Source organism: Cricetulus griseus (assembly GCF_003668045.3).
Source record: "Cricetulus griseus strain 17A/GY chromosome 1 unlocalized genomic scaffold, alternate assembly CriGri-PICRH-1.0 chr1_1, whole genome shotgun sequence".
NCBI lineage: Eukaryota > Metazoa > Chordata > Mammalia > Rodentia > Cricetidae > Cricetulus > Cricetulus griseus.
In genome coordinates this window covers 203,726,509-203,753,533 of record NW_023276807.1, presented here as the reverse complement: position 1 = coordinate 203,753,533, position 27,025 = coordinate 203,726,509, and the positions used below count along the sequence as shown (strand labels likewise).

At 37.6% G+C, this 27,025-nt stretch overlaps 1 protein-coding gene across 8 annotated transcripts in view; it reads right to left on the bottom strand.

Moving 5' to 3' along the window:
• Ktn1 (kinectin 1) overlaps positions 1-27,025 on the bottom strand; it is a 100,245-nt gene that overhangs the window by 26,111 nt on the left and 47,109 nt on the right. For 4 of the 8 annotated variants that reach the window (XM_027386554.2, XM_027386558.2, XM_027386559.2 and 1 more), the window contains exons 13-31: positions 25,694-25,731; positions 24,607-24,697; positions 23,700-23,768; positions 23,191-23,228; positions 22,978-23,059; positions 20,849-20,917; positions 15,551-15,585; positions 15,058-15,148; positions 14,391-14,459; positions 13,142-13,179; positions 12,135-12,225; positions 11,921-11,989; positions 10,653-10,690; positions 10,001-10,091; positions 9,855-9,923; positions 9,086-9,123; positions 5,190-5,280; positions 3,285-3,353; positions 1,478-1,512 (exon numbers count right to left, since the gene is read on the bottom strand). In XM_027386554.2, coding sequence (XP_027242355.1) covers positions 1,478-1,512; positions 3,285-3,353; positions 5,190-5,280; positions 9,086-9,123; positions 9,855-9,923; positions 10,001-10,091; positions 10,653-10,690; positions 11,921-11,989; positions 12,135-12,225; positions 13,142-13,179; positions 14,391-14,459; positions 15,058-15,148; positions 15,551-15,585; positions 20,849-20,917; positions 22,978-23,059; positions 23,191-23,228; positions 23,700-23,768; positions 24,607-24,697; positions 25,694-25,731 — 1,211 coding nt within the window. The remainder of the gene's footprint in view (positions 1-1,477; positions 1,513-3,284; positions 3,354-5,189; positions 5,281-9,085; positions 9,124-9,854; positions 9,924-10,000; positions 10,092-10,652; positions 10,691-11,920; positions 11,990-12,134; positions 12,226-13,141; positions 13,180-14,390; positions 14,460-15,057; positions 15,149-15,550; positions 15,586-20,848; positions 20,918-22,977; positions 23,060-23,190; positions 23,229-23,699; positions 23,769-24,606; positions 24,698-25,693; positions 25,732-27,025) is intronic. The other 4 variants (XM_027386557.2, XM_027386560.2, XM_035453480.1 and 1 more) reach the window with 2 other exon arrangements.

Here is a 27,025-nt window from a genome sequence, read left to right as displayed (position 1 = left end):
GAAAAGTATCTTGTTCCCAGCCCAGATTCTCTGAGGTAGGGTTCCTAGTATCCTGTTCTCCCCATTAAAGCTTAGCATTAGTAGAGCCAAGAATGATAGACTATCAAGCATCGTGGTCACAGTAACAAGTCTGATAACACGGTAATACTATTAATTTAGGTTTGTGGGGAGGTTTGGAGGATTTGCCTATGGAGGAATACCTTGCTCAGCCTAAATGGGAGGAGGGGGGCGCTTGATCCTTCCTCAACATGATGTGACAGACTTTGCTGACATCCCATGGGAGGACTCACCCTCTCTGAGGAGTGGATGGGTGGTGAGAGTAGGAGGAGCTGGGGGGTGGGGGTGGGGGCTGGGATCGGTATGTAAAATAAAAGGATTGTTTTTAGAGAAATCTAACTATGCTGCCAAGGTTTATCCATCACTCACAGTTCAAGTAATCCACCTGCCTCATCATGCCAAAGCTGGGATTCCAGGTGTGAACCACTGTGTCACTGTCCTACTTAAAATAGGGGCTAGAGTGATAGCTCAGTGGTTAAGAGCACTTGCTGTTCTTGCTGAGGACACAGCTTCAGTTCCTAGCACCAACATGGGGCTGCTCACAACCACTTTTAAGTCCAGTTTCAGGAAATCCAGCGTCCTCTTCTGACCTCCATGGGCACTGTATGCACATGATGCACATACAGACAAGCAGGCAAACGCGTATACATGTCAACAAGAATAAAATAAAACCCACGTGTACACAAAACAGAGTAACATGAAACTGAAATGGCTATCCCTAAAGCCTAAAATACTGTCAGCTCTTTAGAGAAAAATCACTGCATACTATTTCCTTCATACAGTTCAACTCAGGACTCAGTCAAAACTAATAACCCTTGCATGCTAAATGGCCAACTCTGCAAATAAGCCAACATGGGACAACATTTAGACTATTAACATCTATTGATATACTTAATATGGTTAAAATTTCACATTTTGAAACATACTGTAAGCAGAAATGACTTTCAATTTTGTAGCATCTTAGAGAAATCAAGAAAAAAAATGTTTTATTCTTTTAAAAAATCTTTCGAAGAGAATTGTCACAACTTTAAATTTCATAAAAATGCAATAGTAGAACCCAGGTCTGCACCATGGGTCCAGAGTGGGTCCAAGGACGAACAAGCAGAGGAGCTGAGGGCTGCGTTGACCTGAGGAAAACCTCCAGAGTGCAGCTCAACTCCATCTATCTGAGTTCTCTGAATGTCTATGTAAGACAAGAGTAAGAAACATCTCCCTCAACAAAATACTGGAAGGGGGAGACATGCCCCAAACTGTGTATTAGGCAACGGAAACACAAATGCTCACTGGCCTGAAGCCCAGAGCATTCAAAGACGAGATTAAATTTAAACAATCATTTGAAATTATATGAAATTCCTTGTCTGAGGGTAATTCAGCACTTAACTTTATAACATACCAAACTTTGAATCAATGCATTACTTACATTGTTTGTAATTCTTCCTGAGAGGGAAAAGATGCCTATTAAAAGAGTTACATATTAGTGCAAAATAATGCTTTCTAGAACGTAACAAAATTAAATTCTTCTTGAAGATAAATAAAAAATAAACTGAAAAATATCACACACTGCATTATGCCAGCATCCCAATCAAGTGGTTTTAATAAAAACATATACAATTTTGTAAGGTGTACTGAGTGGTAAGTCCAATTTTCATTATCACTCTATAAAGAGTTTACTTTGTATAGCACTGAGGTACTTTTCATATTAGCTCCTAAAACTATCTAAATTAAATCAACAACAACAAAAAAAAAAATCAAGAAAAGATGATTTTCTCACATCCAATAAAAAAAAGTGATTTTACATAATAAAGCTTTCACATATAGGATACATAGTATGATGACTAGTCTTCTCAAACTTAACTTCCAGAAGTTGTTTGTCAACAGGGACACTTAATTGTCTCTCAAAATGCATTCTGATATGCCCAAACATGTTCATAAAATGACAGGTAACACATATTTGGTAGGGCTTAGGACTTTGCTCAATGGTAGGGAACTTGCCCAGCATGCACAAGACCTCTAGGTTCAGCCTCCAAGATGCCAAAACAATGTGTGTATATCATATACACATATATATTTTCTTAAATACCTTATGCTCATTTTTACCAATCAGAAATATATACTAAAGGGCATATTAATGCTAGCCCACTACTTATAACATCTATCTTATATATCTGTTAGTTTCTTTCTAATGATTGATATTTTGTTTAAGGAGAGAAGACAGGTATGCACTTAGATTTAAACAGACCTCTACCAAGACATTAGCCGACTTCTAAGGAAAGCATTCTGTAAGACTGAGGCATATAAAGGCACATTAGCATGTGTGTATATAATAAGAGCTGAAAGACTGATTAGAGCACACACATGTATAACAGAGCTGGAACACTAACCAGAGCACACATGTACACGTGTATATTATAATGGAGCTGGAACACTTATAAGTACAGACACGGACAAAGACACACAGACACACAGACACACAGACACACAGACACACACACACACACACACACACACACATACACACACACACACACACACACGAGCTGTAACTGGTAGAGCACACACATACATATGTGTACATTATAATAGAGCTGGAACACCGATTAGAGCACACATGCACACACATGCATGTATATAATAGAGTTAGAACACTGATCAGAGCATACATGCATGTGTGTATATATCATAATGGAGCTAGAACAATGAAGAGAGCACACATGCGCGCACACATTTATATACAATAGAGTTAGAACACTAATCAGAGCACAAACACATCTATGTATATAATAGAGCTGGTACACTGACCAGAGCATACATAACATGTGTATAGTATAATAGAGCTAGAACACTGATTAGAGCACACATGCACACATGTGTATATAACAGAACTGGAGCACTGATGAGAATACACATGCACACATAGGTATACAGAAGAGCTAGAACACTGGGCAAAGCACACACCACACATGTACATATACAGTAGATCTGGAACACTGATCAGGGCACACACACATGTGTATGTATATAATCAAGCTGGAACACTGATAGTAACATTACTTGAACATATTCTATAAGTTATACGTTATTTTACTTAGACATCTCACAGTAAATTGCTTTTATAGGAAATACTCATAAAAGAACTATCATTTACTCTTCATGAACATGTAAAAATGACAAGAATAATTATAAATAGCCAGCAATATAGTAAAAGGTGAGACAAGGATTATGCCTACTTGTTGGTGGTTCTGCTGATTAAGCTGTTCAATTTGGGATTTAAATAATTTATTTTCATCTTCTACCTCCTGTAAACAAAAAAAATTAAACATGAATACCTAGGCAGAGGTTATGATTTATCTATATAAGCTTTTAAAATGTCTTATGGTCTGGGAAAATTCCAAAATAGTAAACATTTTTAAAAGCTGGAAAAGGCCACATTAAATGATGCTACTAAATTACAGTAACTGTATTTAGTTCTAGACTTCTGTTTCAATAGAATGAACCAACTCAACACCTTTAAGAATCTAGTGTAGGGTGACATGCAACTGGCAGGGCAAGGTTTCTCGAACTTCACACTGCAGCATTTGTTGTAGGCTGTTCTGTCATCTAGTACTAGGAGCAGGCTCCTGACAGGTGCAGGACAACCTGCTAAAAGAATGCCCTTGGGAAGCAGAGCCTCTGCAGTACTGAGAGTTGATTGACTGCCACAGCCAACTTCCTTTCCTAAGGTTAGAATGCTATTCTCACCAGTCAGTGAGGTAAATTACACACACACACACACACACACACACACACACACACACACACACACACACGTAATTTATGTATTCATATGTATATGAATATATATATATATACAGATATATATATATATATTCAATAAAAGGAAAACACAAAAGTGTTTATAATTGCCAGGTGATGGTGGCACATGCCTTTAATCCCAGCACTCGGGAGGCAGAGGCAGGCAGATCTCTGTAAGTTCCAGACCAGCCTGGTCTATAAGAGCTAGTTCCAGGAAAGCCTCCAAAGCCACAGAGAAAGCATGTCTCAAAAAAACAAAAAAAAAGTGTGTACAATCACAAAATCAGTGTTTCTTCCTATGATTTAACAGGAAGAAACTTCTTGTATTTGAATGGATAAACACTCAGTTTTTGGAAGAGGGAATGGAAGTCAAAGAAAGTCAAACCTCACATACTAACAAAACATTCATTTTCCATATTATGTAAAAAGATCCTAAAAATTAGGTTGTTGTTGTTTAAGTCATCCCAGAAGAACAACTGTAGAACAAAATTAAAAGAGCAATCAATATACTAAGAACTCTCAACTTCTCTCAATCTAAAGCAATTCAAAATGGTCCTTCTTTTCAGGTATGACATCATGTCAGCATCTTCTGCCAGTGTTGGGCATGACGGGGACTAACCATGAGGGTGACAGGACAACAGCTCGCCCTAAGGCATGAAGCATGAGCCAAGCTACTTCAAGGCACTGCATGCCAGCTACAAATTTGTTGCCCCTCCAGGCTAATGGCCTGCAGCTACTTTGAAGAGTAACTACACAAAAAGGTGATAACTGACCTTCTCCTTAAACTCCTTATCTCTCTGAAAACAAACTTGTTTAAACCATGACCACAAAATTTTACTTCTAGTATAAGACAAATAGCATTCAAAATATGTGTGCAAGGATAGCCACTAAAGTATAGCTTATAACTGGAGAACAACCCTAGATACCCCGGGTATCTTTATTAGCTGGGATTGCTTATATAGTATAATAAACAATCTTATGAAAGGTAAGGGCAGCTGGGCAGCTGACTCACATCTTTAATTCCAACACTCCAGCTCAGAGGCAGGAGGACCACAAGTTAAAGGCGAGCCTGAGTTTCATAGCAAGTTCAAGGACAGGCTGAACTGGCCTTTAAAAATCAAAAGCTGGTGATGTAGGTAAATGATTTGTCTTGCATGTACAAGGCCTTGGATTCCCTGGATTTGATCAACAAGAAACAAACTGTTAAAAAGTCAAGAAAGGCACTTCTATGGAAAGTCCTAACACTGGAACTTAACCAAGTACTTCACAAGACATCCAACAACCTAAACAACCAAAGACAATAACTCATCTGATAATTAATCTTAAGTACGCACACTTACCTGTAACATCTTTGATTTGTTGGAAAGATGACTCTCTGTGTCTTTTAATATAGCTTCTATTCTCCTAATTTCATTTTCCTTTTCTTTCAACCTAGAATTTTTACAAAGACATCATTTGAGTAATGTATATGGAAAAGAAAAACCAGACTCTGCTATCACCCCTAAGAAAAGACAGCACAAACAATGCAGCCACTTCTTTCTGTATTCTATCTACTTACCATTTGTTTTAAAGGAAGGTATTTCTAAGTTACCCTACTTCATAGTCGAGAATAATCTAAGACAGCATATTTTATTCTAATACTTAAGTAAATATGGAGGTACACAAGAGGAGAAGCTAAAATAAATGTTAAGTGCAAAACAGCATTTCAGCTATTTACTATAAAAAATACTACTTAAAAAAAAAAAAGAAAGAAAGAAAGAAAGGGGGGCTGGAGAGATGGCTCAAAGGTTAAGAGCACTGACTGCTCTTCCAGAGGTCCTGAGTTCAATTCCCAGCAACCACATCGTGGCTCACAACCATCCATTATGAGATGGTGCCCTCTTCTGGTGTGCAAATATACATGGAAGCAGAATGTTTATTTAATAAATAAATAAAATCTTTTAAAAAAAAAAGAAAGGAATTTTTGCTTCCACAAATTTTATTAATAATACATTAATCCTAGAAGTTAAAAAAAAAAAACCCAGCCTCAATCCTTGTGTTAAATATATGTGCATAACTATTTAATTGGGTATTTCATTACCCAACTTTTCTTCTACTTCTTTAAACTTTTCATACATTTATAAGGGGGGGGAGAGATAGGTATACAAATAACATGGTGTACACTGAAGGTCAGAAAACAACTTACAGGAGTCAATTCTCTCCTAGCTCATGTGCATGCATTCAAGCATGCGTGCATGTGCGTGAGAGAGAGAGAGAGAGAGAGAGAGAGAGAGAGAGAGAGAGAGAGAGTAAGAGAGAGAGAGAGAGAGAGAGAGAGATCTTATGTGCCTATGTATGAAGAAGTCAGTTTTCTCTCTCAACCAACTGATTCCTAGGAATCAAAACTCGGGTAATCTGGCTTGGGAGCAAGCACCTTTACCTAGTAAGTCTTCCCTTACACACACAAGCCTTCAATCTAGCCCAAGCCAATTCCAACTGCCCTTGCCATTCTAAGCAACAGAGTTCTCTCAACACCTAACACTACTAAGTGATGTTTTTGTATATTTTCTCAGGGCTATAACCTATTTTTACCCATTTCAGTATCCCGAGTGTCTGTAGATATACAAGACTCATCAAGTATTTGCTGAGCAGAACACTATTTTTATCCTTCCTTAATTTAGAAAGTGCCAAGATATTTATAGGTAATTTATAAAATAACACAATAGCATAAAGAGTGGGAAAAAAATGTAAAGAAAGCCAGATACATTGGCACATGAGTGCACTCAAGAGGCTGAGGTAGGAAGACTACAGTGTATTTGAGACCAGCCTGGGCTACAAAAGAAACCTTGCTTCCTGAATTAAAAAAAAAAAAAAAAAAAAGGAGGAAGAGAAAATGAGAGGGAAGGGATTAAAAGAAAGTGATCAAGAGAAAGAAAAAAAAAAAGAATGTATGGGGAAACAGACTTAGATGTATACAGCTAAGTGGAATCAATCTAAAAGGGCCACGCATAGTGTATGGCTCCAACTAGGACACTCCAGAAAAGATAAAGATAAAACTACAGAGGAAGACAGTCAGTGGCTTCCAGGTTGTTGAGGGAGATAGTGGTTGGATAGTGAATAGGGAAAATGGGAAAGGGTGGGGAAGAGGGTGAAATGCTGACAAGAGGAATTCTTTTAGCAGAGTGAAACTGTCCGGCATGATACTGGGGTGATGTATTGTTCCTGAACATTTGTTATGACCTAATGGAAAACATGGTGTTCAGCTGCTAACAACCGCAGTACTATTTGTTCATCAGTGGTAATGCTGGTAATAGGAGAAGAGGGAGTGGTGATCCTGAAACTATACTTATCAATCTTTTCTGTAGATCTAAAAGTGTGTCACCCAAAATAAAGTCCATTGTTTACCAAAGAAAAGGCCAAGAGCCAGGCACAATGTGCACACCTTTACTCCCAGCACTCAGAAAGCAAAAGCAGGGAGATATTCTGAATCCCAGGACAGCCAAGGTTACACAGTGAGACTCTGTCTTAAAAAAGAAAATGACAGGACAGAACAAGAAAAATGAAGGATAGAAATAAACCTAAAACAATATACTTTAGTAATTGTATACGTATTGCAAGAGGCCATAAATGTGTCTCTAAGCTCCTACTAGCAGATGAGAGAAAAATACCCTCAATGAACAGGTCAATAAATGAATATACAATCATGATGCCCAGAAAAATCAAGTCCCTTGTGTTCACAAACACAACCTACAATCTTCAATCTTCAAGACACTTGCCACCAAAACTGACAACTCAATTTGGGTCACAGGACCAACATGATTAAAGGAAAAAACTGACTCCCACAAATTGTCCTGTAGCCTACACACATAACCATGGTTCACACAACTACACATACACAAACAAAAAATGTTTAAAGTAATTCTCCAAAAACTTGGAATCTAGTTTTCATTCTTTAGTTTGTGATGTAGTTAAAGAAAACCAAGTTTTGTCAGGTGATAGAGGTGGCACAAGCCTTTAATCCTAGCACTCAGGAGGCAGAGGCAGGCAGATCTCTGTAAATTCAAGGCCAGCCTGACCTACAGTGTGAGTTCCAAGATAGCCAGAGATACACAGAGAAAGCCTGTCTCAAAAAACCAAAAGAAAAAGAAAGAAACCAACTTTTGCTGGGCACAGCAGCTCATACCTGTACTCTCAGCAGTTGGGAAAAGGAAGCCATGGTAAGTTTGAGGCTAGCCTGATTTACCTAGTACGTTTCAAGCCAGTCTAGGCAACAAGTGAGACTGTCTCAAAAATAATGACTTTTGCAGAATTTAAAAAAAAAAAAAAAAAAAACTATTCTGGTATAAACACCTAAGAAAGCAAAAGCAAACTTCTATTGTTGTGCTATATTGTTTTTGATCTAATGAAGCCACTGGAATCAAAATGCAAAGCTAGCCAGTCACAGAGCCAGGCAGTGGTGATACACACCTTTAATCCCAGGACTTGGGAAGACAGAGCCAGATCAAGGCAATACTGAGCTACAAGAAACTGATCCAGTCTGAAAGAGAAACAGCTCACACAAAGGTGATCTCAGTACTTGGGATCACATGCCTTTAATTCCAGCACTAGGGTGGAGACAGGAGTGTTATGGCTGGACAGAGAAAGGAATATAATGCAGGAGGAAACAGGAGCCCAGAGGATTACAGTCTGAGGCTTGGTGGAGAACAGTGCAGTCTGCACTGCACTGATAAGTGGAGCCAGGATCACCCATTTTGGTCTGAAGTAAAGGTAAGACCTAGTGACTGGCTGCTTTGCTTCTCTGACCTTCAGCATGAATCCCAATATCAATCTCAGGGTTTTTATTATCCGTGTTACACTCTATGATCTAACAGGTGGTGACATTTTTATTATTCAGCATGGAACTAGCTTGACAAGATCCATGTTTCCTATAAGCAAATAGAATTATGATATGCCCATTATCTGTTTATGGCTAAGATTACCTCCTGATTAAATGAAAATCAACTGATTTCCTCTTAGAGTAATTACAAGATTAATTTGTGAAAAAAGCAGAAAGAGTATTGGAGAAAATGAGCGAATCTTTTGGGATCCTAAAACATTTAAAGGGTCTTTGCTTCACCTTTCAGCAAGCAGAAATTTCTCTTATTTGTCTCTAGACTATAATTAAAACTTGATCAGTGACCTTTCAGAGACCAAAAGAAATTAATTTTAAGCACATTCTTGTATACTTCATCAAAATACTAGCTAAAAGCATACTTACATATTTTCAAGTTCTTCAAATCGTGGTGTTGAACACGCCTAAGAAACAAATTAACCTTTTTAATGTTAACATCAAAGCAAGTCAGGTACTACATTACACATGCCGAACCACCCAGCTATAAAATAAAAATACAATCATGTGTTAAATTTAACATTAGATTGTTTATTTTAAAAAAGGAAACACTTTTATCCCTTTCTATGGTTTTTTTTTTTTTTTTTTTTTTTTTTTAAACAAGAACTCACTAGGTAGCCCAGGTTAGCCTCAAGCCCCCTGTGGTCCTTTTACTTCAGCCTTCTAAGGGATGGGATCACAGGTGTGAGCCAACAAGCCTAGAGGAATGAGTTTTCCTGATCATATGTACCTTTTAAAAAATATTTTTTCTGAGCCAGGCAGGGGTGGTGCACGCCTTTAATCCCAGCATTTGGAAGGCAGAGGCAGGAGGATCTCTGAGTTTGAGGCCAGCCTGGTCTACAGAGTGGGTTCCAGGAAAGCCAGAGCTACACACAGAAACCCTATCTCGAAAAACCAAAATGAAAAGGGGTAAAAAAGTATTTTTCTAAAGAAACATAGGTTAGTTTACCAAATAAGCACAGTTAAGCATGAGCCTGGAGTACACTTGACAAAGGAAGGAAAAAGAAACACTCATACTATTAGCTGGGGAAATCAGGAAGCCAAACTTGGCTTGATAGTTGCAAAAGACAACCTGAGAGTAGCAACTAAACAATGGCAGAACCCTTTACTTGGAAGAGCGGTAATGTTCATACTGTACCTCTGGTAGAGCAGGCTGTGCTGCCTCTTGAAGATAAGCCTTTAAAGACGCGTTTTCTTCTTGGAGATCCTTAAAGAGAATAGATGTGAACTGATACTCAAATACCAGAAAAGTGGTTGTTTTCACTTCTGTTTTTAACTTCTCACCTGTATCCGTTTCGCTCTATCCGTCAGGTCTTTGTCTTTGTCTTCTAATGCAACCTTCATGGTGTTCACCTGTTCTTCCTTGCCTCTTAATCTGGCAAGTTATTAAGAAGGGATAAATAAAAATTTACATGATCTTAAAAAGCAAAAGTACTGAAGACTGTAAAAATAGTGTTTTTGTAGTCCAAGTCCACTGGACTTTTGTAAAAATGAAATTTCTACAAACCATTTTAATATAAAGGAATACAAGATTTGAGACATCAAATTACTAAGTGTAAGATAACTAAGAAAGTCATGCTACCACATGGATAAATTACTGTCGCTCTCCTCATGCCCTATGTCATCCCATCTAGGCAGCATCAGGAAATTCACACAATTTAGCAAACCGGCTTCAGAGTCAATGACACAGCCAGTTTCACATGATCATTAAAATGTGCAAGAAGCAACATCTCCATTTAAGATATACTCTGATTATGAATCAAAAGAAGAATTCTCACACTACCACCTCCTTCCCACAAAAAAAAAAAAAGGCCTTTAAAAAAACTTGGTATTTTCCAGAACACTGAAATTAAATTATAAAAAAGCTATAATTTTCATTAAATTTAACTTGTAGGAAAGAGATTATTTATAGGAAGATGAAACAAAAGTTACTTACAAGTTCTGAAGCTCCTGAACTTGAGAAGTGACAGATAACTAAAACACAAAGGACAGAAAAGCAATTTAAAATCCTTTCTTTAACCTTATCAAGCTTTATGTTATACATCTTTACAATGTGTACACTTCAAAATATAAAAGCCAAGCTGAATTTCCATGCCAAAATAAGATGTGTTTTACATTTAACCTCCTCTTGTTCCAGTGACAGTAAAAGTAACAACATAACTGGGTGGGGTCAAATTAAGGAAGATGGTTATAAATAGTGCACCAGCATCAAGAGGTATTGCTACAGTTGAGAACTCAAGTCTTCACCTCTCCACACACCGCCATACAGTATCAGAATTCTCCAGAACATATGCTCTATAGTGCTCTGTGTCTTCCTTAATTTCCTGTTTATTTATATAGGTATTTATTCATGATTTTCTGTGTATTAAATGTGCACACAAAAATGTGCAAAAAGGCCAGAGGTCACATTGTGAATCTCGACTCTTTATTGCTATTCACCTCATGTTCTAAAACAGTCTCTTAACTGAACCTGAAGCCTGGATCCAGTAAACCTATCTCCACCTCCAGTGCTCGGTCGGGTTACAGCTGTGTGCTGCCATGTTTGGCTTTTACACAAGAGCTGGAGATCTGAATTCCAGTCCTCATGCTAGCACTGTCCCCACTTTACTCCTCAGCCCTTTCCTTTCTAGTAAGTCACACAGCAATCTAACATTTTATTTCCTCTCGGGCCTACATTCAGATATTAGTCCTGCAGAAGGAGCTTCTCCTGAAGTCACAAAACACTATCTCCAATCCTAGCCCGGGGTTCTAAGGAGCTGTTGTATTAATACAATGGATGAACAAATTATCTCTTCCACAGGCTCTAACCATTTTAATGAAGACTTATCAGATTAAATTTCATAAAACCCACCTACCAAGTAAAAATGTTCTCTTCTAGAATCTCCAGGGAAACTCATATTTTTTTTCTACATTCAGTGGAAGAATACACATTCTATAACAATGCATTCTGTTCCATGCAGTTGGTTTTACCAGAGTGTTCTGTATTTTGCATTTTTTAGACTGACTAAAATGCAACATTAATACAGAGAACTTGCACTAGAAGAGGGCCTTAGTAAAAGGTGTTTAAAAGGAATATAAGCAAATATACTTGTAGCAAGCTATTAAAGAACTTTTCTGAACAGCAAGGGGAACAAAATTTAAAACTAGCTCACAAATAACATAGACACTAATAAATCTGTCATGCTGTGGCTCTGGGATTTTTACCTGGTGAGCCTTTTCAAGCTGGGCATTTCCTATTTCTTCTTTTAGAACCTCTATTTCCTGTTTCAAAGCCTTGACAATGATAAAACAGACAAGATTGGACAATGGAAAACACACTGAGGTTGACAAAGAAATGCAACATACAAACACATGAAATCAAATGGTATTAACTTGAGTTGATGAACAGAAAGGCAGACACTGTTCTCTCTCCTACTACCTGAACAGTTTTCTCCTTATTAGCAACTTTGAGAAGTTCAACTTCTAGAAGCTCTTCCACAGACTTGATCTGTCCATCTTTCTCATGGATCCTTAAACAAACAAATCAAGTATTAACCTGACTAGAAATCACTGAGATCCACCAACTAAACATAAAAACAGCACCACCATGAGAAGTCTCTCCAAGCCAACTCCTTCATTTACAGTGCAATGGTAACTCAACTTCGCAGACAAGAAGCAGAGAAAGAACCTTAAGCTCCTGTTCACTAAGAATTTAATCAGCAACTACTGAAATCTATGCATGCAAGAAGTTGGTGGTATGCTTCAAAAATACACAGAAAATCTACTATTTGTACCATGAAGAATACCAACACCAGGGAGAATCGACTTCCATTCAGTGACATTGGATTATAGGAGTTTGAGCTTACTACACAATATGGCATCAAAGCTGACAGGTACCTCACAAGGGAAATGCATTCATGAGCTATCTCTCTGTGCAACATAAATTCATCTATAATAGTTTCTACTAAACATGAAAAATTAACAATTGATGCCACATTAAAAAAAAAGAATCAATTATGAAAATGGACTTTAAAAATGATAAAAATCTTTGAACTTGGGAAGCGCAGCTAATCTCCCTTAGTCCACTGATGAGAAATTCTAGAATGAAGGTTCAACTGAGCCAGGTGTGGTGGTGTACACTATCTCAGTACTCAGGAAGGTGATAGGGGAGCATCAGGAGTTGAGACACCAGTCCCAAGCATGCAGGGAAACCCTGGCGAGACAGGCTTAGAAAGGGAGAGAGGGTGAGGAAGAGGGAGAAGTGGGGAGGAATAGTGTACATCAATTCCAGATAGATAGATTAGATAGATGCTATAGAGAGAGATGGATAGATGGACAGAGGTAATGACGTATGTCAACTCTCCCAAGTAAATAAAACTCCATTTAATAGCACCAAGAAAATAAGTCAAAAGAAAAAGACCAATTTATAACAATGTTATCACTTACACTCTCCTAAGTTCTTCAACTAGAGACACAAAAGAAACCTAGAAGTAGAAAGATGCATAATTTAGTAATTTTTAAAATTATAAGTGAGTCAGAAATAAGCTTGTTATTATACAAATCGAAATGAAAAAGGAAACCTAAAATTCTTTCTAGGTTTTCTTAACATCATAATGGTAAAAACGAGTAACATGTTGAAAATAAGCAGATTTGAGACTACTAAGTACAGTCCAGAAGAATAATCACTAGATAAATGCTTAATTACTTAGTGATTCTAGCGAGGGGAGAAATTAAACCTAAGAAATTGCCTCATTTCAATGTAGCCCCCCCCTTTTTTGCCATTATTAGAGACTCAATGTATATGTGTGGTCAACCCCTTTATTGTTGTATTAAAAAAAAAAAAAAAACAATGGCCAGCAAGATGACTCACAGGGCAAAGTGCTTGTCATGCAAGCCTGATGATGTACATAAATGTGGAAGCAGAAAGCATATCCTAAGTTGTCCTGTGACCTCTACAAGCAATCCATGGTACATGCACACCTTCATGTATCCTACACACAGCAACAACAAGAATACATTTTTTAAATAAAAAAAGTTGGGCTGGAGAGATGGCTCAAAAATTGAAAGCAGCCGGGTGGTGGTGGTGCATGGCTTTAATCCCAGCACTCCGGAAGCAGAGGCAGGTGGATCTCTGTGAGTTCGAGACCAGCCTGGTCTGCAAGAGCTAGTTCCAGGACAGGCTCCAAAACAATACAGAGAAACCCTGTCTCAAAAAACAAAACAAAACAAACAAAAACAAAAAAAAATAAAAGCAATTGCTACTCTTTCAGAGGACCCAGGTTCAATACCCAGCACCCACATAGCAGCTCACAACCATCTTCAAACTCCAGACCCATGGAAGTTGATGCCCTCTTCTGACCTCTGTGGGCACTGCTTGCATGTAGTACATGGGCATAAATATAAGCAAAACACTCACAAACATAAATTAAATAAATTTAAGTAAATAAAGAAAAAAAATGAAATCCTATTTGGAGTAGTTCACAGAATGCCTACCTATCATATAGACAGTTTTCAATAAATTGCAGCTTCTATTACTACTCAAGTCACTAATGATTCATTGATTAAAAGTTTAATTGAAAAAATTTAACCATGTAAAATAAACAATTTGGGTGCTACATTTCATGCACTAGCTGTGCCTGCTGTAAGGAGAAATGTGTAGATCAACAGAATGCATTCACTATATACTATGCATTACCTGATCACTCTGCTTGGCCTTTAACTCTTGAACTTCTTTTGTCAGGGTTGAGTTTTCTGTTCTTATGGCCTGTTTTCAAAATCATATAAGCACAACATACTTTTTTATTCGTGAAACACTAGCTACTTCAAAATAAGCTAGCCCATTTGTCCTCTTCTACCCTTTTCCCTATAACCTTTATAGTTAGTCAACCATTTTGCAATTCAATTATCACCATATACATTTCAACTAAAATGTTGACATCCTCAAAGACACAGTGTGCCATTTTTCAGTTAAGCCACGGCAGTTACAAATTCAATGACATCTTGTGATTTCCTTTCCCAAAGGTTCATGTTAGTAAGAGCTGAGAGTGAGCATGGAGCAGTTGGTCCTGACTTGCTTTCCCCCCATAGCCACTCACAAACTTAGGACATCCGCTAATGATCCCTGGTTATAATCTGAACATGGGTGCAAGAGGAACACACATCTCCAAACTACAGTGACAACTTAGGCAGTGGACACTACATCATCTATGCATTTTCAATTTCTAAAGAAGTATCACTTAAATTAAATGAAATTGCTTATGGACTTATAACATGTAACACACAGCTTTGGGAAAACAATTACAGTGAAACCCCTTTACACTGACAGAATAAACACAAGGAAAACAATCTAGAAAATGCTTTACATTCAGTTCCTCCTCTTTAGTGGCCACCTGAATAAGTCCAGTTTCAAGTAATTCTTCTACGGTCTTTAACTTTTCATCTTTTTCTTGAATGCTGAAATTATAAATTTAAAACATTCGTATGAACTATTTGGTCAAGGTAAACATCATTCCTAAATATTTTACATAGATCAACCCCTCTGTTCCTCATTCATTATATTCTTCTGGAAAGATTTCTGAAGATCTCAATCATGGTGTTAAGGTGAACTCCTCACAAATAAGTAAACTGTGCTCAGGTAATGTATGAATGATAACAGCCTGAACAAGTCAATCAGTATCTCATGACACCCACAAACAGACCATAAGGTAACCCTGGCTGATCCACGGTCCACAACACTCTTTTCTACCCCAAAATACAAGTAATACCTTTAAGAACCTAGATTATTACAGCTAACAATTCTGTCACTACAAACTTGGTAGGAATGAGTCACCAAAGTATGAAAAGTTAAACTCTTACCATTTTTCCATTTGTTCCATAATATCTTTATTAGGCTAAAAACAAAAAGATTAAAAAAGGCTTAATTCTACCAAGTCTGCATAAGATAAAATTAGTTTAGAAAAAGACTCTGTGAAAATAGTTTAGGATTCTAAATAGTTCCAAAATTTAGTCCTTATTTGAGGACTGCTCAAAATTATAAATTTTTTATTTAAGACCAGAAAAGAGGCATCTACATACAGGATGCAAAAGGAGGGCAAGGCACTAGCAAAATGAACTACGAACTTGAGGATAATTTTTGGTCACTAAGAAGGATAGTGGGAAGATTTCCTCAAATATAAAACATTTAAGCCTTTAAGACCAAAGCCACAGAAGCCTTTTTATTTTCTAGTTATTTTCTCCTACACTTAAATCTAACACTAATGCAATTGCATAAATCTTGTTTATAGTCCAATGGATTCTGAACATGTAGACAGATAATATGAAAATGCTACCAGACCAAAACAGAGACTATAGTAAAAGTGTGTGTGCACTGCAGAAGCAGCCACACAAATACATCTCCTATAAAAGCATGGAAAGCATGGCATTAAACTGACCTTATGCCCCTGACCCTTCAGACCCTTTGTGCTCAAAGACACAAACTCCCAGGATTACTACTGTGTGTCTGGAAGCAAAGCTTTCTCCCTTCAGGTTCTCAGACACTCAGGCAATTTAGTACTCTGGCCAAATAGGTCTAGGGTTTTCTGTCCATACCTCATGAAACAATCTTCTAATCCTGTTATTTTCTGATTTTTTTAACCTATCTCATTATACTTATTTTCAAAAATAAAACTGTTTTCATTGGCAAACCTGAGGTCTAAGATTCCACATCTTCTATATTTTTAAATTAGTCCCTTCTTGTAAGTGCCTACATTCAGGTCCTCATCTTTACTCATCTTGAACATCACAATGCCCTGAATTCTCTGTCTCTATGTTAGTTGCAAAGGAAGAGTGCCCCAATGAGGAAAAATCATCCCATCATAAAAAAGGATAGGAAATTCCCAAAGTGCATTACATCAATCTGATAGTGTAGAAACCACTCTTACAGAAGTTGCTTTTTATAAACTTAAAACTCATAAAAAGTTTTTAATCCACATTTGTTTCAATGAATCCCACCTTACAAAAGAGACAACACTATGAAGACCAGCTTACCTGTGCCTTACGTATTTAGTTGTCCTAGGCTTACTCAACCCTATTGCTTCTCTGACTAACATCAGACACCTCACTTCTATCACTGGGACTTCTCTCACTTGTAGAGTACATGTTTGTCCATCCTTGCAATGCTCTTCAGGGTGACATCGGGTTCACAACCCTTATACAATGAACAAAGCTTTTCCTAATTAGGTCCTAGAGAGTCTTCCTCTAGCCCCACACCCTATTCTCTGCACTCACAGTGTCTCAGCATGTTCTAAATGTCTGTCAATTCTGCTGCACACCATCATGCTGCTGGAAAGCCTCCCCCTCAGCTCAACTGTTCCTCACTGTTCAGCCAATTCTTGGCTAAGCTGTCCCGTGTTACCTTTCCACTCTTCAAATAAAATGTCACTGTAAACCTAGACACAATTCAAGAATTTAACTCACCACACCTTTCTTCTATACAAGCTATGTGTACATTAAGTCATATTCTCAAATCAAGAATTAAGTACCATTCACCTCCAGAGCCTCAGCATGCAAGTCAAAACCTAGGGTACACTCAACTAAACATGCTCAATGAACTCAGTTCCCCTAAAGAAGTCATATTTAGTTAACTGCTATGGTTCTTCACCTCAAATACGGACCAACATTCTCACTTTACTACACCCTTTACCAACCTAATCCAATCCTATTCCTTCCTCCAGGATGATAAACCTAAACCTTCCATCATTCAGTATGATCATGAAGAGCTGTCCAGCAAACAAGAGGACCTCCCATGACTTTTACTCAGTAACTCTGAACTTGGACTGACTCTTAAAATCCTACTGGGGCAAGAATAAAGGCCTGCTGCTGCTCAACCATCATGCCAGCAAGCACACCCAGCCACTGTGACGAGCAGAGCTTACCTGTCTTCCTTCCCTAGGCTAATATTAGCTAGTGACCAGAAAACCTGCACACAGCTATCCTCCCTTTCCTCAGTGTCTAAGCACATTCCCATACCTAAGGCCTCTGGCCTTTGCTCTTCCTATACCTAAAGAAACAACAACATGGCTTTACCGGTTTCTCCTTCAATAAGTTCAACCTTTTTCTCCAGAACAAAACCACCGGGCAGGAGAGCTGGAAGTTTTACATCACAAACTTGTTCTCTCTTAACTGTCATTTGGAATTCTAACTGCTATATAGGAAGGAGGAGGTTAAAGAAAGTTGGAAATGAAAAGAAACTTTGGTACACTATTTTTTATCTCTTATTTCACAATCAGTAACAATAAAAGGGTGAGTGTAGAAGCCGCCAAAGAGTGAGGCTGGCAAGATGGCCCAGGCAGTAGAAGTGCCTGCAGTCAAGCCTGATGCCCAGAGCCCAATCCCCAGGGAATCACATAGTGCAGGCAGAGAACTTATTCCTGAACTACACTGCAAGCTGTTCTCTGAATGCCCTGCAGTGTATGTACACAATAAATAAATGTTTAAAGGAAAGCACAAGTTTTCTTGTCTTGTTAAGACAAAAGGTCTCAGGCACAAATCAAATTTTAAAATAAACATACATGTTACTCATTATTTCCTAATTTATTTGGTGTAAGACCAGAGAATATATTTAAGAATTACCCAACAGCAGATCTAAATTAGTCCTACAAAATGAGGTTCTATCTCCTTAATTCTTTTTAAATAAATAAAAAATTGTGGCTACAAAAATGTGTTCAGAAAATGTAAGAGAACTCCATCTCAAACTAACAAAATACCTAACGTGTACAACATATTACAGAGAAAGTTGAGTTAGTATCAAAAGAATAAGGGAATTTTTTCAAAATAGTCATTTCCACAAATATGATTTAAAATTCTATGTAAGACAATAGAAAGTCATTTTTTCCAAGTATCACAGGATCTAGAGGCTACTGTTACATAGGCTGGAAACATCATTTCGGCAAAAAATAGATGTTTACAAGGTTGTTTCTTTGACAAATAATGTTTAGTATGTTTGACAAATAAATGTAAGAAAGGGCATTCACTTTTATTTCCTGACTTATACTTAAACCCTGTGAGTTAAATGTGGTCTTAAGGATTCAGGATTCCCAGCTATCAAGATGGCTCAATGGGTGAAGGTGATTGCCACTAAGCCTGATGACCTGAGTTTAATCCTCAGAACCCACATGGTGGAAGGAGAGAGAGTATATACCAACACACACACACACACACAGTCAGACACACACACAGTCAGACACACACACACACACACACACAGTCAGACACACACAAGTATGTGCTCACTCTCTCACATGCACACCGCTCCATAAATTAGTAAATAAATGTTTTTAAAAATAGAATGAAAACAGATTCAGGTTTTCTCTTCAAATGCAGGCATTTCCAGCACCTAAAAACAGTTAAAATACTAGAATTGTAGAGAAGATTCTTAAGTTTCTAGACATTTGTTTCCCCTTCATAGGACTGACTTTGGAAAACTTTAAAGTCTATATATTGCAATCTCTGGTAATCAGTACAGAGACACTGCATGCTACTTCTCCAGGTAAGAATTAACAGACACAGAAAAAAAAAAACTACCATAATTTACCTAACTTAACCCAACAAGATTGCCATGTCTGAAGTAATATTTTTTAACAGTAAAAATTAAAAATCCTTCCAGCAAAACTATACAATGGACATTCAAGTTTCACAGATGGTCATTTGAGCTTGGGTTCTAATAATTTATGAAGTTTTTATCACTAATAATCTATAATACAACAAAGGAGAAGATTTACATTTTTCGCTGCTACTTTTAAGCATATACAAAGTAACAAAACTTACAGAATATTTCATATCACAGAGAAGGAAAGGGAAATGTGATGTGGCAAACTGATATTAACAAATAATTCAGGCAGCAGCGAGGTACATCAATAGTATACTTGCTTAATTGTGAATTGTAAAACAAATAATGCAAGTATCTCTAAAGGGAACACTATCGTTTCCAGTAAAGGACATACCAAGAACTTACTATTAAGGAAACATGAAATGTATGTTTATTTAGGTTTTGTTTTTCAAGACAGGATTTCTCTGTGTTGCTTTGACTGTCCTGGAATTCACTACATAGACCAGGCTAGCCTACAACTCACTATGTAGACCAGACTGGCCACCTGCCTCTACCTCCCAAGTGCTAAGATTAAAGGTATGCACCACCACTGCCCAGCTACAAAATTTATATTCTAATGTAGCATGAAATAACAATAGTTTCTAGACTACTTTGGTATTAAAATGTTTACATTTTATTTATTTATGTAGGGGTGTCTCATGGCTCACATATGGGGATCAGAGAACAACTTGTGGGGTGTGGTCCTCTCCTTCTACCATGTAGTTCCCAGAAATTAAACTCAGGTTCTCAGGATTAGTAGGAAATACCTTTCTAAACTGTCTGGCCAGCTCCTAGAATATATTCAAAAAATATAAATTGGGGGGCTTGTATGAGAATTTATAAAAGTAACACTATGGAAGCAGCAGAGATAAGATACCACTAGATACTGGCTTATGAAGCAGCACCATTCATATAGAAAGACGGATAGAGGTAAGGTGGATAATTAGGAGAGAGAGAGAGAGAGAGAGAGAGAGAGAGAGAGAGAGTATATATTATGTTGCTTTTTAAGAATACATGTAAATATTGCAAAATGGAATGTGTATTTCTTATCATCCACCTTACCAATATGTATATATGTGCACACACATACATCTTTTTTTAAAAATAAACAATTTAGATCTGCCCTTTATGCAAATCATGAGACTAAACAAAGTATTTAAACTTCGCCATTCAAATCTAAGAAATTGTTTAGCATAACTTTGGTGTGAAAAACTGAATAGAAGGACTCAGAAATATTAAGCAATTACAAGGTACTTGAAAGTTTCAAACCCACTCTTCCTTTTGAGAAACCATACTGCCTATATGAAAAGATTAAGGCTACAAAAACAGGGTTTCTTTTCTTTGTTTTTTGCAAAATATTTATGAAAAGATTAACATTTCCTTCATCCCAGAGACACAAAACTTTAATTTTGAAACTAAGCACAAAATGAGAGAGGTGAGACTGAAAGATACATCTAATATTAAGCACAATTTCTCACTAGACCTTCTTATACTCTGGCTGTCCCACACTACTCCATGAAAAGCCTCACCTGTTGAGAAACAACGATCTGTAGGTTCTGAACTTCCAACTGTAATGCTTTGTTCTGGTCGCTCAGAATCTGGAAGAATGAAGCCCAATTTACTTTTTTAGAAAGAGAAAAGCAGTCACCATTTGAATTGAGTTTTTCAACAAACAACCGCATACTGTTGCTTTAGGTGTTCATAGCAATGCTACAGTTACATACATGCATAAAAATCCAGGGGTCAACAAAGATCAGCACTGCAGCAACAGCATAGACAGCAAAACTATGCACAAATGTAAAATACTCATTTAAAGATTGCCAAGGAAACCAGGCAGTGGTGGTGCACACCTTTGATCCCAAGACTGAGGCGGCAGGGGCAGGTGGATCTCTGCTAGTTTGAGGCTAGTCTGGTCTTCAAAGAGAGTTCCAGGACAGTCTCCAAACCTACAGAGAAAGCCTGTCTCGAAAAACCAAAAAAAAAAAAAAAAAAAAAAGATTGCCAAGGAATGCTTGGGACAAAATAACTTTTAAACATTTAGCTTAAGATAAGACAAAATACCTACGAACACCTGATTTTTGACAAACAATCCAAATTTATACGATGGAACAAAGAGAACATCTTCAACAAATAGTGCTGGCATAACTGGATGCAAACATGTAGAAGACTACAGATAGACCCAAGCCTTTCGCCCTGCACAAAACTTAAGTCAAAATGGATCAAAGACCTCAACATAAACCCAGCCACACTGAACCTATTAGAAGATAAAGTGGGAAATACCCTTGAATTAATTGGTACAGGAGACTGCTTCCTGAACAATAACACAGACACTGAGATCAACAATTAATAAATGGGACCTCCTGAAACTGAGAAGCTTCTGTAAGGCAAAGGACATAGTCAGCAAGACAAAACGGGAGCCCACAGACTGGGAAAAGATATTCACCAACCCCACATCTGACAGAGGGCTGATCTCCAAAATATACAAAGAACTCAAGAAGCTATTCTCCAAAACACCAAACAATCCAATTAAAAAATGGGGTACAGAATTAAATAGACAACTCTCAATAGAGGAATCTAAAACGGCTGAAAGACACATAAAGTGGTTCAACATCCTTAGCCATTAGGGAAATGCAAATCAAAACAACTCTGAGATACCATCTTACTCCTGTCAGAATGGCTAAAACACCAATGACAGTTTATGCTGGAGAGGATGTGTAGAGAAAGAGGAACACTTCTCCACTGCTGGTGGGAGTGCCAACTTGTACAGCCACTTTGGAAATCAGTATGGCGACTCCTCAAGAAAATGGGAATAAGTCTACCAAATGATCCAGCAATTCCACTCCTAGGCATAAAGCCAAAAGAAGCACATTCATACAACAAGGACATCTGTTCAACGATGTTCACAGCAGCATTATTTGTAATAGCCAGAAACTGGAAGAAGCCTAGATGCCCCTCAACCGAAGAATGGATAGAGAAAATGTGGTACATTTACACAATGGAGTACTACTCAGCAGAAAAAAACAATGGAATCTTGAAATTTGCAGGAAAATGGATGGAACTCGAAGAAACCATTCTGAGCGAGGTAAACCAATCACAAAAAGACAAACATGATATGTACTCACTACAATCCACACTGCCAGAGACACTAGTAAACAAAGACCCTAAAAGAGACAAACTTTGTCCCCTGGAGAAGGGGAAAGGGTCACCATCCCCTGAGCAAATTGAGAACATGAGAAGAAGGGGGAGGAAGCTACGAGAGTGAGAAGGGAAGAAAAGGAAGGATGCAGAGGTCATGAGGAAGCAGAAATTTTGAGTCAGGTGTAGATTAGAAGAAAGGACATACGACAGGTGGGATTTTAGTTGTCGGGGTGGTAGAGGAAAAAGGGAGGGAGAAGGGAACTGGGATCGTCACGTAATTCAATCTTGTTTGTAATTCAAATATATAATAAATAAATAAATAAATAAATAATAGATAAGACAAAATACATTTAAGCCAAAAAGTCTATTAAAAATTCACTATTCACATAAGCCACCAAATAAACTAAGGAAATAATGTTTCCAATGACTATATTAAAAATAGCATTTTTTAGAGGAATTGTAACTATAACTCATAAGAAGTTGTTCTGAGAAAGGTGAGTTCACAAGCTTAATCACACACCTTAAATTCTTCCATTTTGCTTGCAATTTCATGCTGCAGCTGCTCTTCAAGCAATCTTATTTTATCATCCTTTACATGGATACTATGAGAGAAGAGTATCAATTAAAACGAGTTCATTCAAGGTTTTCAGGGACTAGACACACAAGCCTCAGGTGGAAGCGGCACTGCCCATGAGGTGGATGCACCAGTCTCTGCACAGAATACACTCCTCACCTCTTCTGCATCTTCTCTACCTCATGCACTGCAGCGGCCTGCATCAGAATAAAATGAAAACCTTAGCATTTCTTAGGAAACCATAAACCACAAACTATTCATTTGTCCATATAAAAATTTCTATTTCCAAACATTTGGATTAAAGCTATAACAAAACTATGTACCTCTGTGTTTTATTTTTTACTTCTCAGAGGTCACTTTTTCCTCATAAAAAGGTTGTCTTTTATACATTAAAAGGAAAAAGCTAAAACAAACAGCACATTCAGACTGTTTTAACAATCTCCTCTGTCTCAGAAATGAAGAATTCATTGTATCATATGCTACCTCTAATAGGAATAGGTGCCATCTAGGTGGTGTGTGCAGAGGATCTCAATAACACATTCCACAGTCAAACATTAAGTAACTATTATGGATAGAATTTACACACAGAAAACTGGGCTCGGAGCCTCAAATAAACAATAAAAGGCAAATCAAAATTCTTCAGAGGTAAACAAACAAAATTGGTCTACCTGCTCATTAGCCAGGGCCTGCAATTTCTGCACTTCCGCTTTTAATAAGAAATTCATATTCTGTATATCCTAGAGTAAGAAAAAAGTACATAGTATTAAAAGTATTTCATAAAATTTACCTTAAACCTGTGGCAACATATCTGTTCTACTTTAAGTGTTAGGTAAAAGTCTCAAATTACAAATTTCCTAAACCAAAAAGAAACATTGTAACACAAAAAATAAAAGATCCAGAGACAGATATTGGGGTTCAAGCTTCAAGCTGAAAACCAGAAAATCAAACCAGCTGGGCACTAGATCTCCCTCTACCTCAGACTGAAAGGCGATACTAGCTCCACAAAACCTAAAAAGCTGCCTCTCCTCAACGTAGCTGGAGAATCTTGAGACTGGATATCTTCCTATCCTCAATGTGGCTGGATAATGAATCCCAGCTCTGAGACCCTATTCCTTTCTTAAATATCTCCCGTGAGTCCAGGGACTAAATGTGTAAGCTCTAACTCTCTTTTAGACTGAGTCACTCTCACGTATCCCTGGGTGGCCCTGAACTAACAGAGATCCATCTGCCTTTATCTCCTGAATTCTGGGATTAAAGGTGTGTGCCACCACTGCCTGCCCTCTATAGTTTGTGGCTGACTTTGCTTTCTGAATCCTCAGGCAAGCTTTAACAAATCATAAATTATATCACTACAAAACATTATCAATTTCTGTTACTTGCCAAATTTATGAAACTGTTACGAAATGCATCATCTGAATAAACCTTTTGGGTTTTCCTCTTAGCACTAAAGAAGTTCTTTAGTTCAAAAGAAGAAAGCACGTTTCCATGCTCCAGAATCATATAACACATACTGACTAATCTTCAACATTCAGTCCTATAAAATACAACAGCAGGAAGCTGCAAGAGTTACTGTACCTTAAGCTCCTCCTCTTTGCTTGCTAAGTGGTCGTGTTCATTGGCTAATGAATCTTCGGTCTGCTTTAGCTGTTTGTCCTTTTCTGCAATCCTTCAGAAAGGAAATAGATTTGTGCTTTTAATAAGCATTTACAAACCAAAGGATTAGTTTTACCTGCAAAATGTTTTACCTCTTAACTAAGTGTCATATAACTGTACTTTCCTCCTACTAGTAACTTTCATAAAGCATGACACCCTAAAATATCATTAGAGTGTGTGTGTGTGTGTGTGTGTGTGTGTGTGTGTGTGTGTGTGTGTGTGTGTGTGTGTGTAAGAGAGAGAGAGACAGAGGACAACTTGCAAAAGTCTGCTCCCTCCTTCCAGCATGTGAGACAAGGGGATAAAATTTGGGTCATCGGGCATGACAGTGAGAGCCTTTTCTACTAAGGCATTTATTTCTCCAGCCCAAAATATCCCCTATTTTATGGCAGGATGATGTGGCTCAGTACTTAAGAGGCTAAGGCAGGAGGATCACCACAAATTCAAGCCCAGCCTGGGCTACAGAATGAGGCCTAGAATTATAGATACACAAATGCATAGACAGACATTGTTTAAAATTTGAGTCAAAGAAGTTAATTTACATTAAGAAGTCTGGCATCAAAACCAGAATATAGGTTATCGGCAAACAACTAGCCAAATAGGTATAGTTATGCAACACAAAACAACATAAATTTACTTTGCGTGTACAGCCTAATGTCACAGGGCTAGACACAGAAGAGCCACAAGCACAAAGCAGACAAAAGCACTAACTGCCTCCCACTACTCTGAAAACACAATTGCCTCTTCTACATAATTACCAATATCTCAAATGAAAGAAAGTTTGCCCAGCTCTTTTATGATAACAGCAAAACAACATGTAATGTTTGGGGACTAAACAGACACAAGCTAAAAAGAAAAAAAGAAAAGAAAAGAAAAAAAACAAAGAGCAAAATAAGAGTTTAATTTTTCAAACAGATCAGAGTATGAAGTTAATTGTGTGTTGTATCAAACAAGTATCTGTTAGTAGTTATGACAGAATTATAAGAGAAGTGTGGAATGGCAGGCTTACACTTTATGTAATTCTTCTGCTAGAACTGAAGCGGAGGTCTGAGAAAGAAAAACATCATCAACATAAGAGCATTTGAGAAAAAGCTTAAAAGCTGTACAATAATAATCACAACAGAGCTTTAAAAAACAAGAGAAATTAACATATATAAAGTTGTTAAAGACAAATCTGGCCTATGGTGAATAGCTATCATTCTGAAAGCAAATCTGTTTACCAACAGCCAGTTATTAGGAAACTACACATCACGTCACAGGATATTAAGACTTGAGCAAGTGGGCAGGCCTAGGAACTATGAAACTGACAAGCAACAAGTACATATGGGGCAAGTCCATTCACAAAGGCCATCTCTACCCCTGTGTCTCTCTTGCTCTGCAAAACCTTCTGAAATGATCCACTTGGTGATTAAGACAGTGGGGAGAATGCACATGCTGCTCCCTTCCCACTATGAAAGGTCTCAGCATTCTCAAAGGCTTTTCTGACTTTTCTGTCAGCTAATGATAGAGATCTCAATCCAACCTCAAATAATTTTAAAGTATCATCTATACAAAGAAGCAATTAGGAAAAAACATTTATGTGCACAAAGCTTTGGGAGTCTGAACTCTAAAATACAATTTTAACGTTAAAAAACTTTTAACATGAGAGTCAAATTTCTTTTTTAAAGATTTATTTTTATTTCAGTATGTGTTAAGTGTTGTGGGGGGGCCATGGGCACATGAGTGCAGATGATGGAGGAAGCCATCAGATACCCTGGAGTTGGTGTTACAGGCAGTTGTGAACTGCCTGCTAGGGGTGCTGGGAATTCAACTGTGGTCCTCTGGAACAACAGAAGGCACACTTTACTGCTGAGTCACCTCCCCAGCCCAGGATACACATTTCTAGTACTTGTTGCTACAAATAATTTTTATAATTTAAAAAGTTGAACTAAAACTGAAATTTATAGTATGTGTATAGTATTTGTATTATAGTAGAAACTTTCACTTTTTTTCTAAATGTTTTATCATTTATATTCCAAAACCGACCTACCAATCAATCAAAGCATGAGTGTCAAACAACAGGTCTTATCACTTTGGGAGCTGAAGCTAACACAGCTACCCTGTGTACATGTGTGAGACTCTAGAGGCTAAGTCAATATTCTGTGACAATCCATCAACCAATACAGCAGTCCCTATTCTAAGCTCTACGTGGCTATCCCTTTTGTTTTGTGACAAAGCTGTGAGCATTTTTCCCAGGGGTGAGTGCTCTCACTTAACCCTTCTAACTATACAGATTTGGGGTTCTTAATGCTTCACAAGTATTATATATAATATTTAGTGTCTTAAACTTGGGGCCACTACA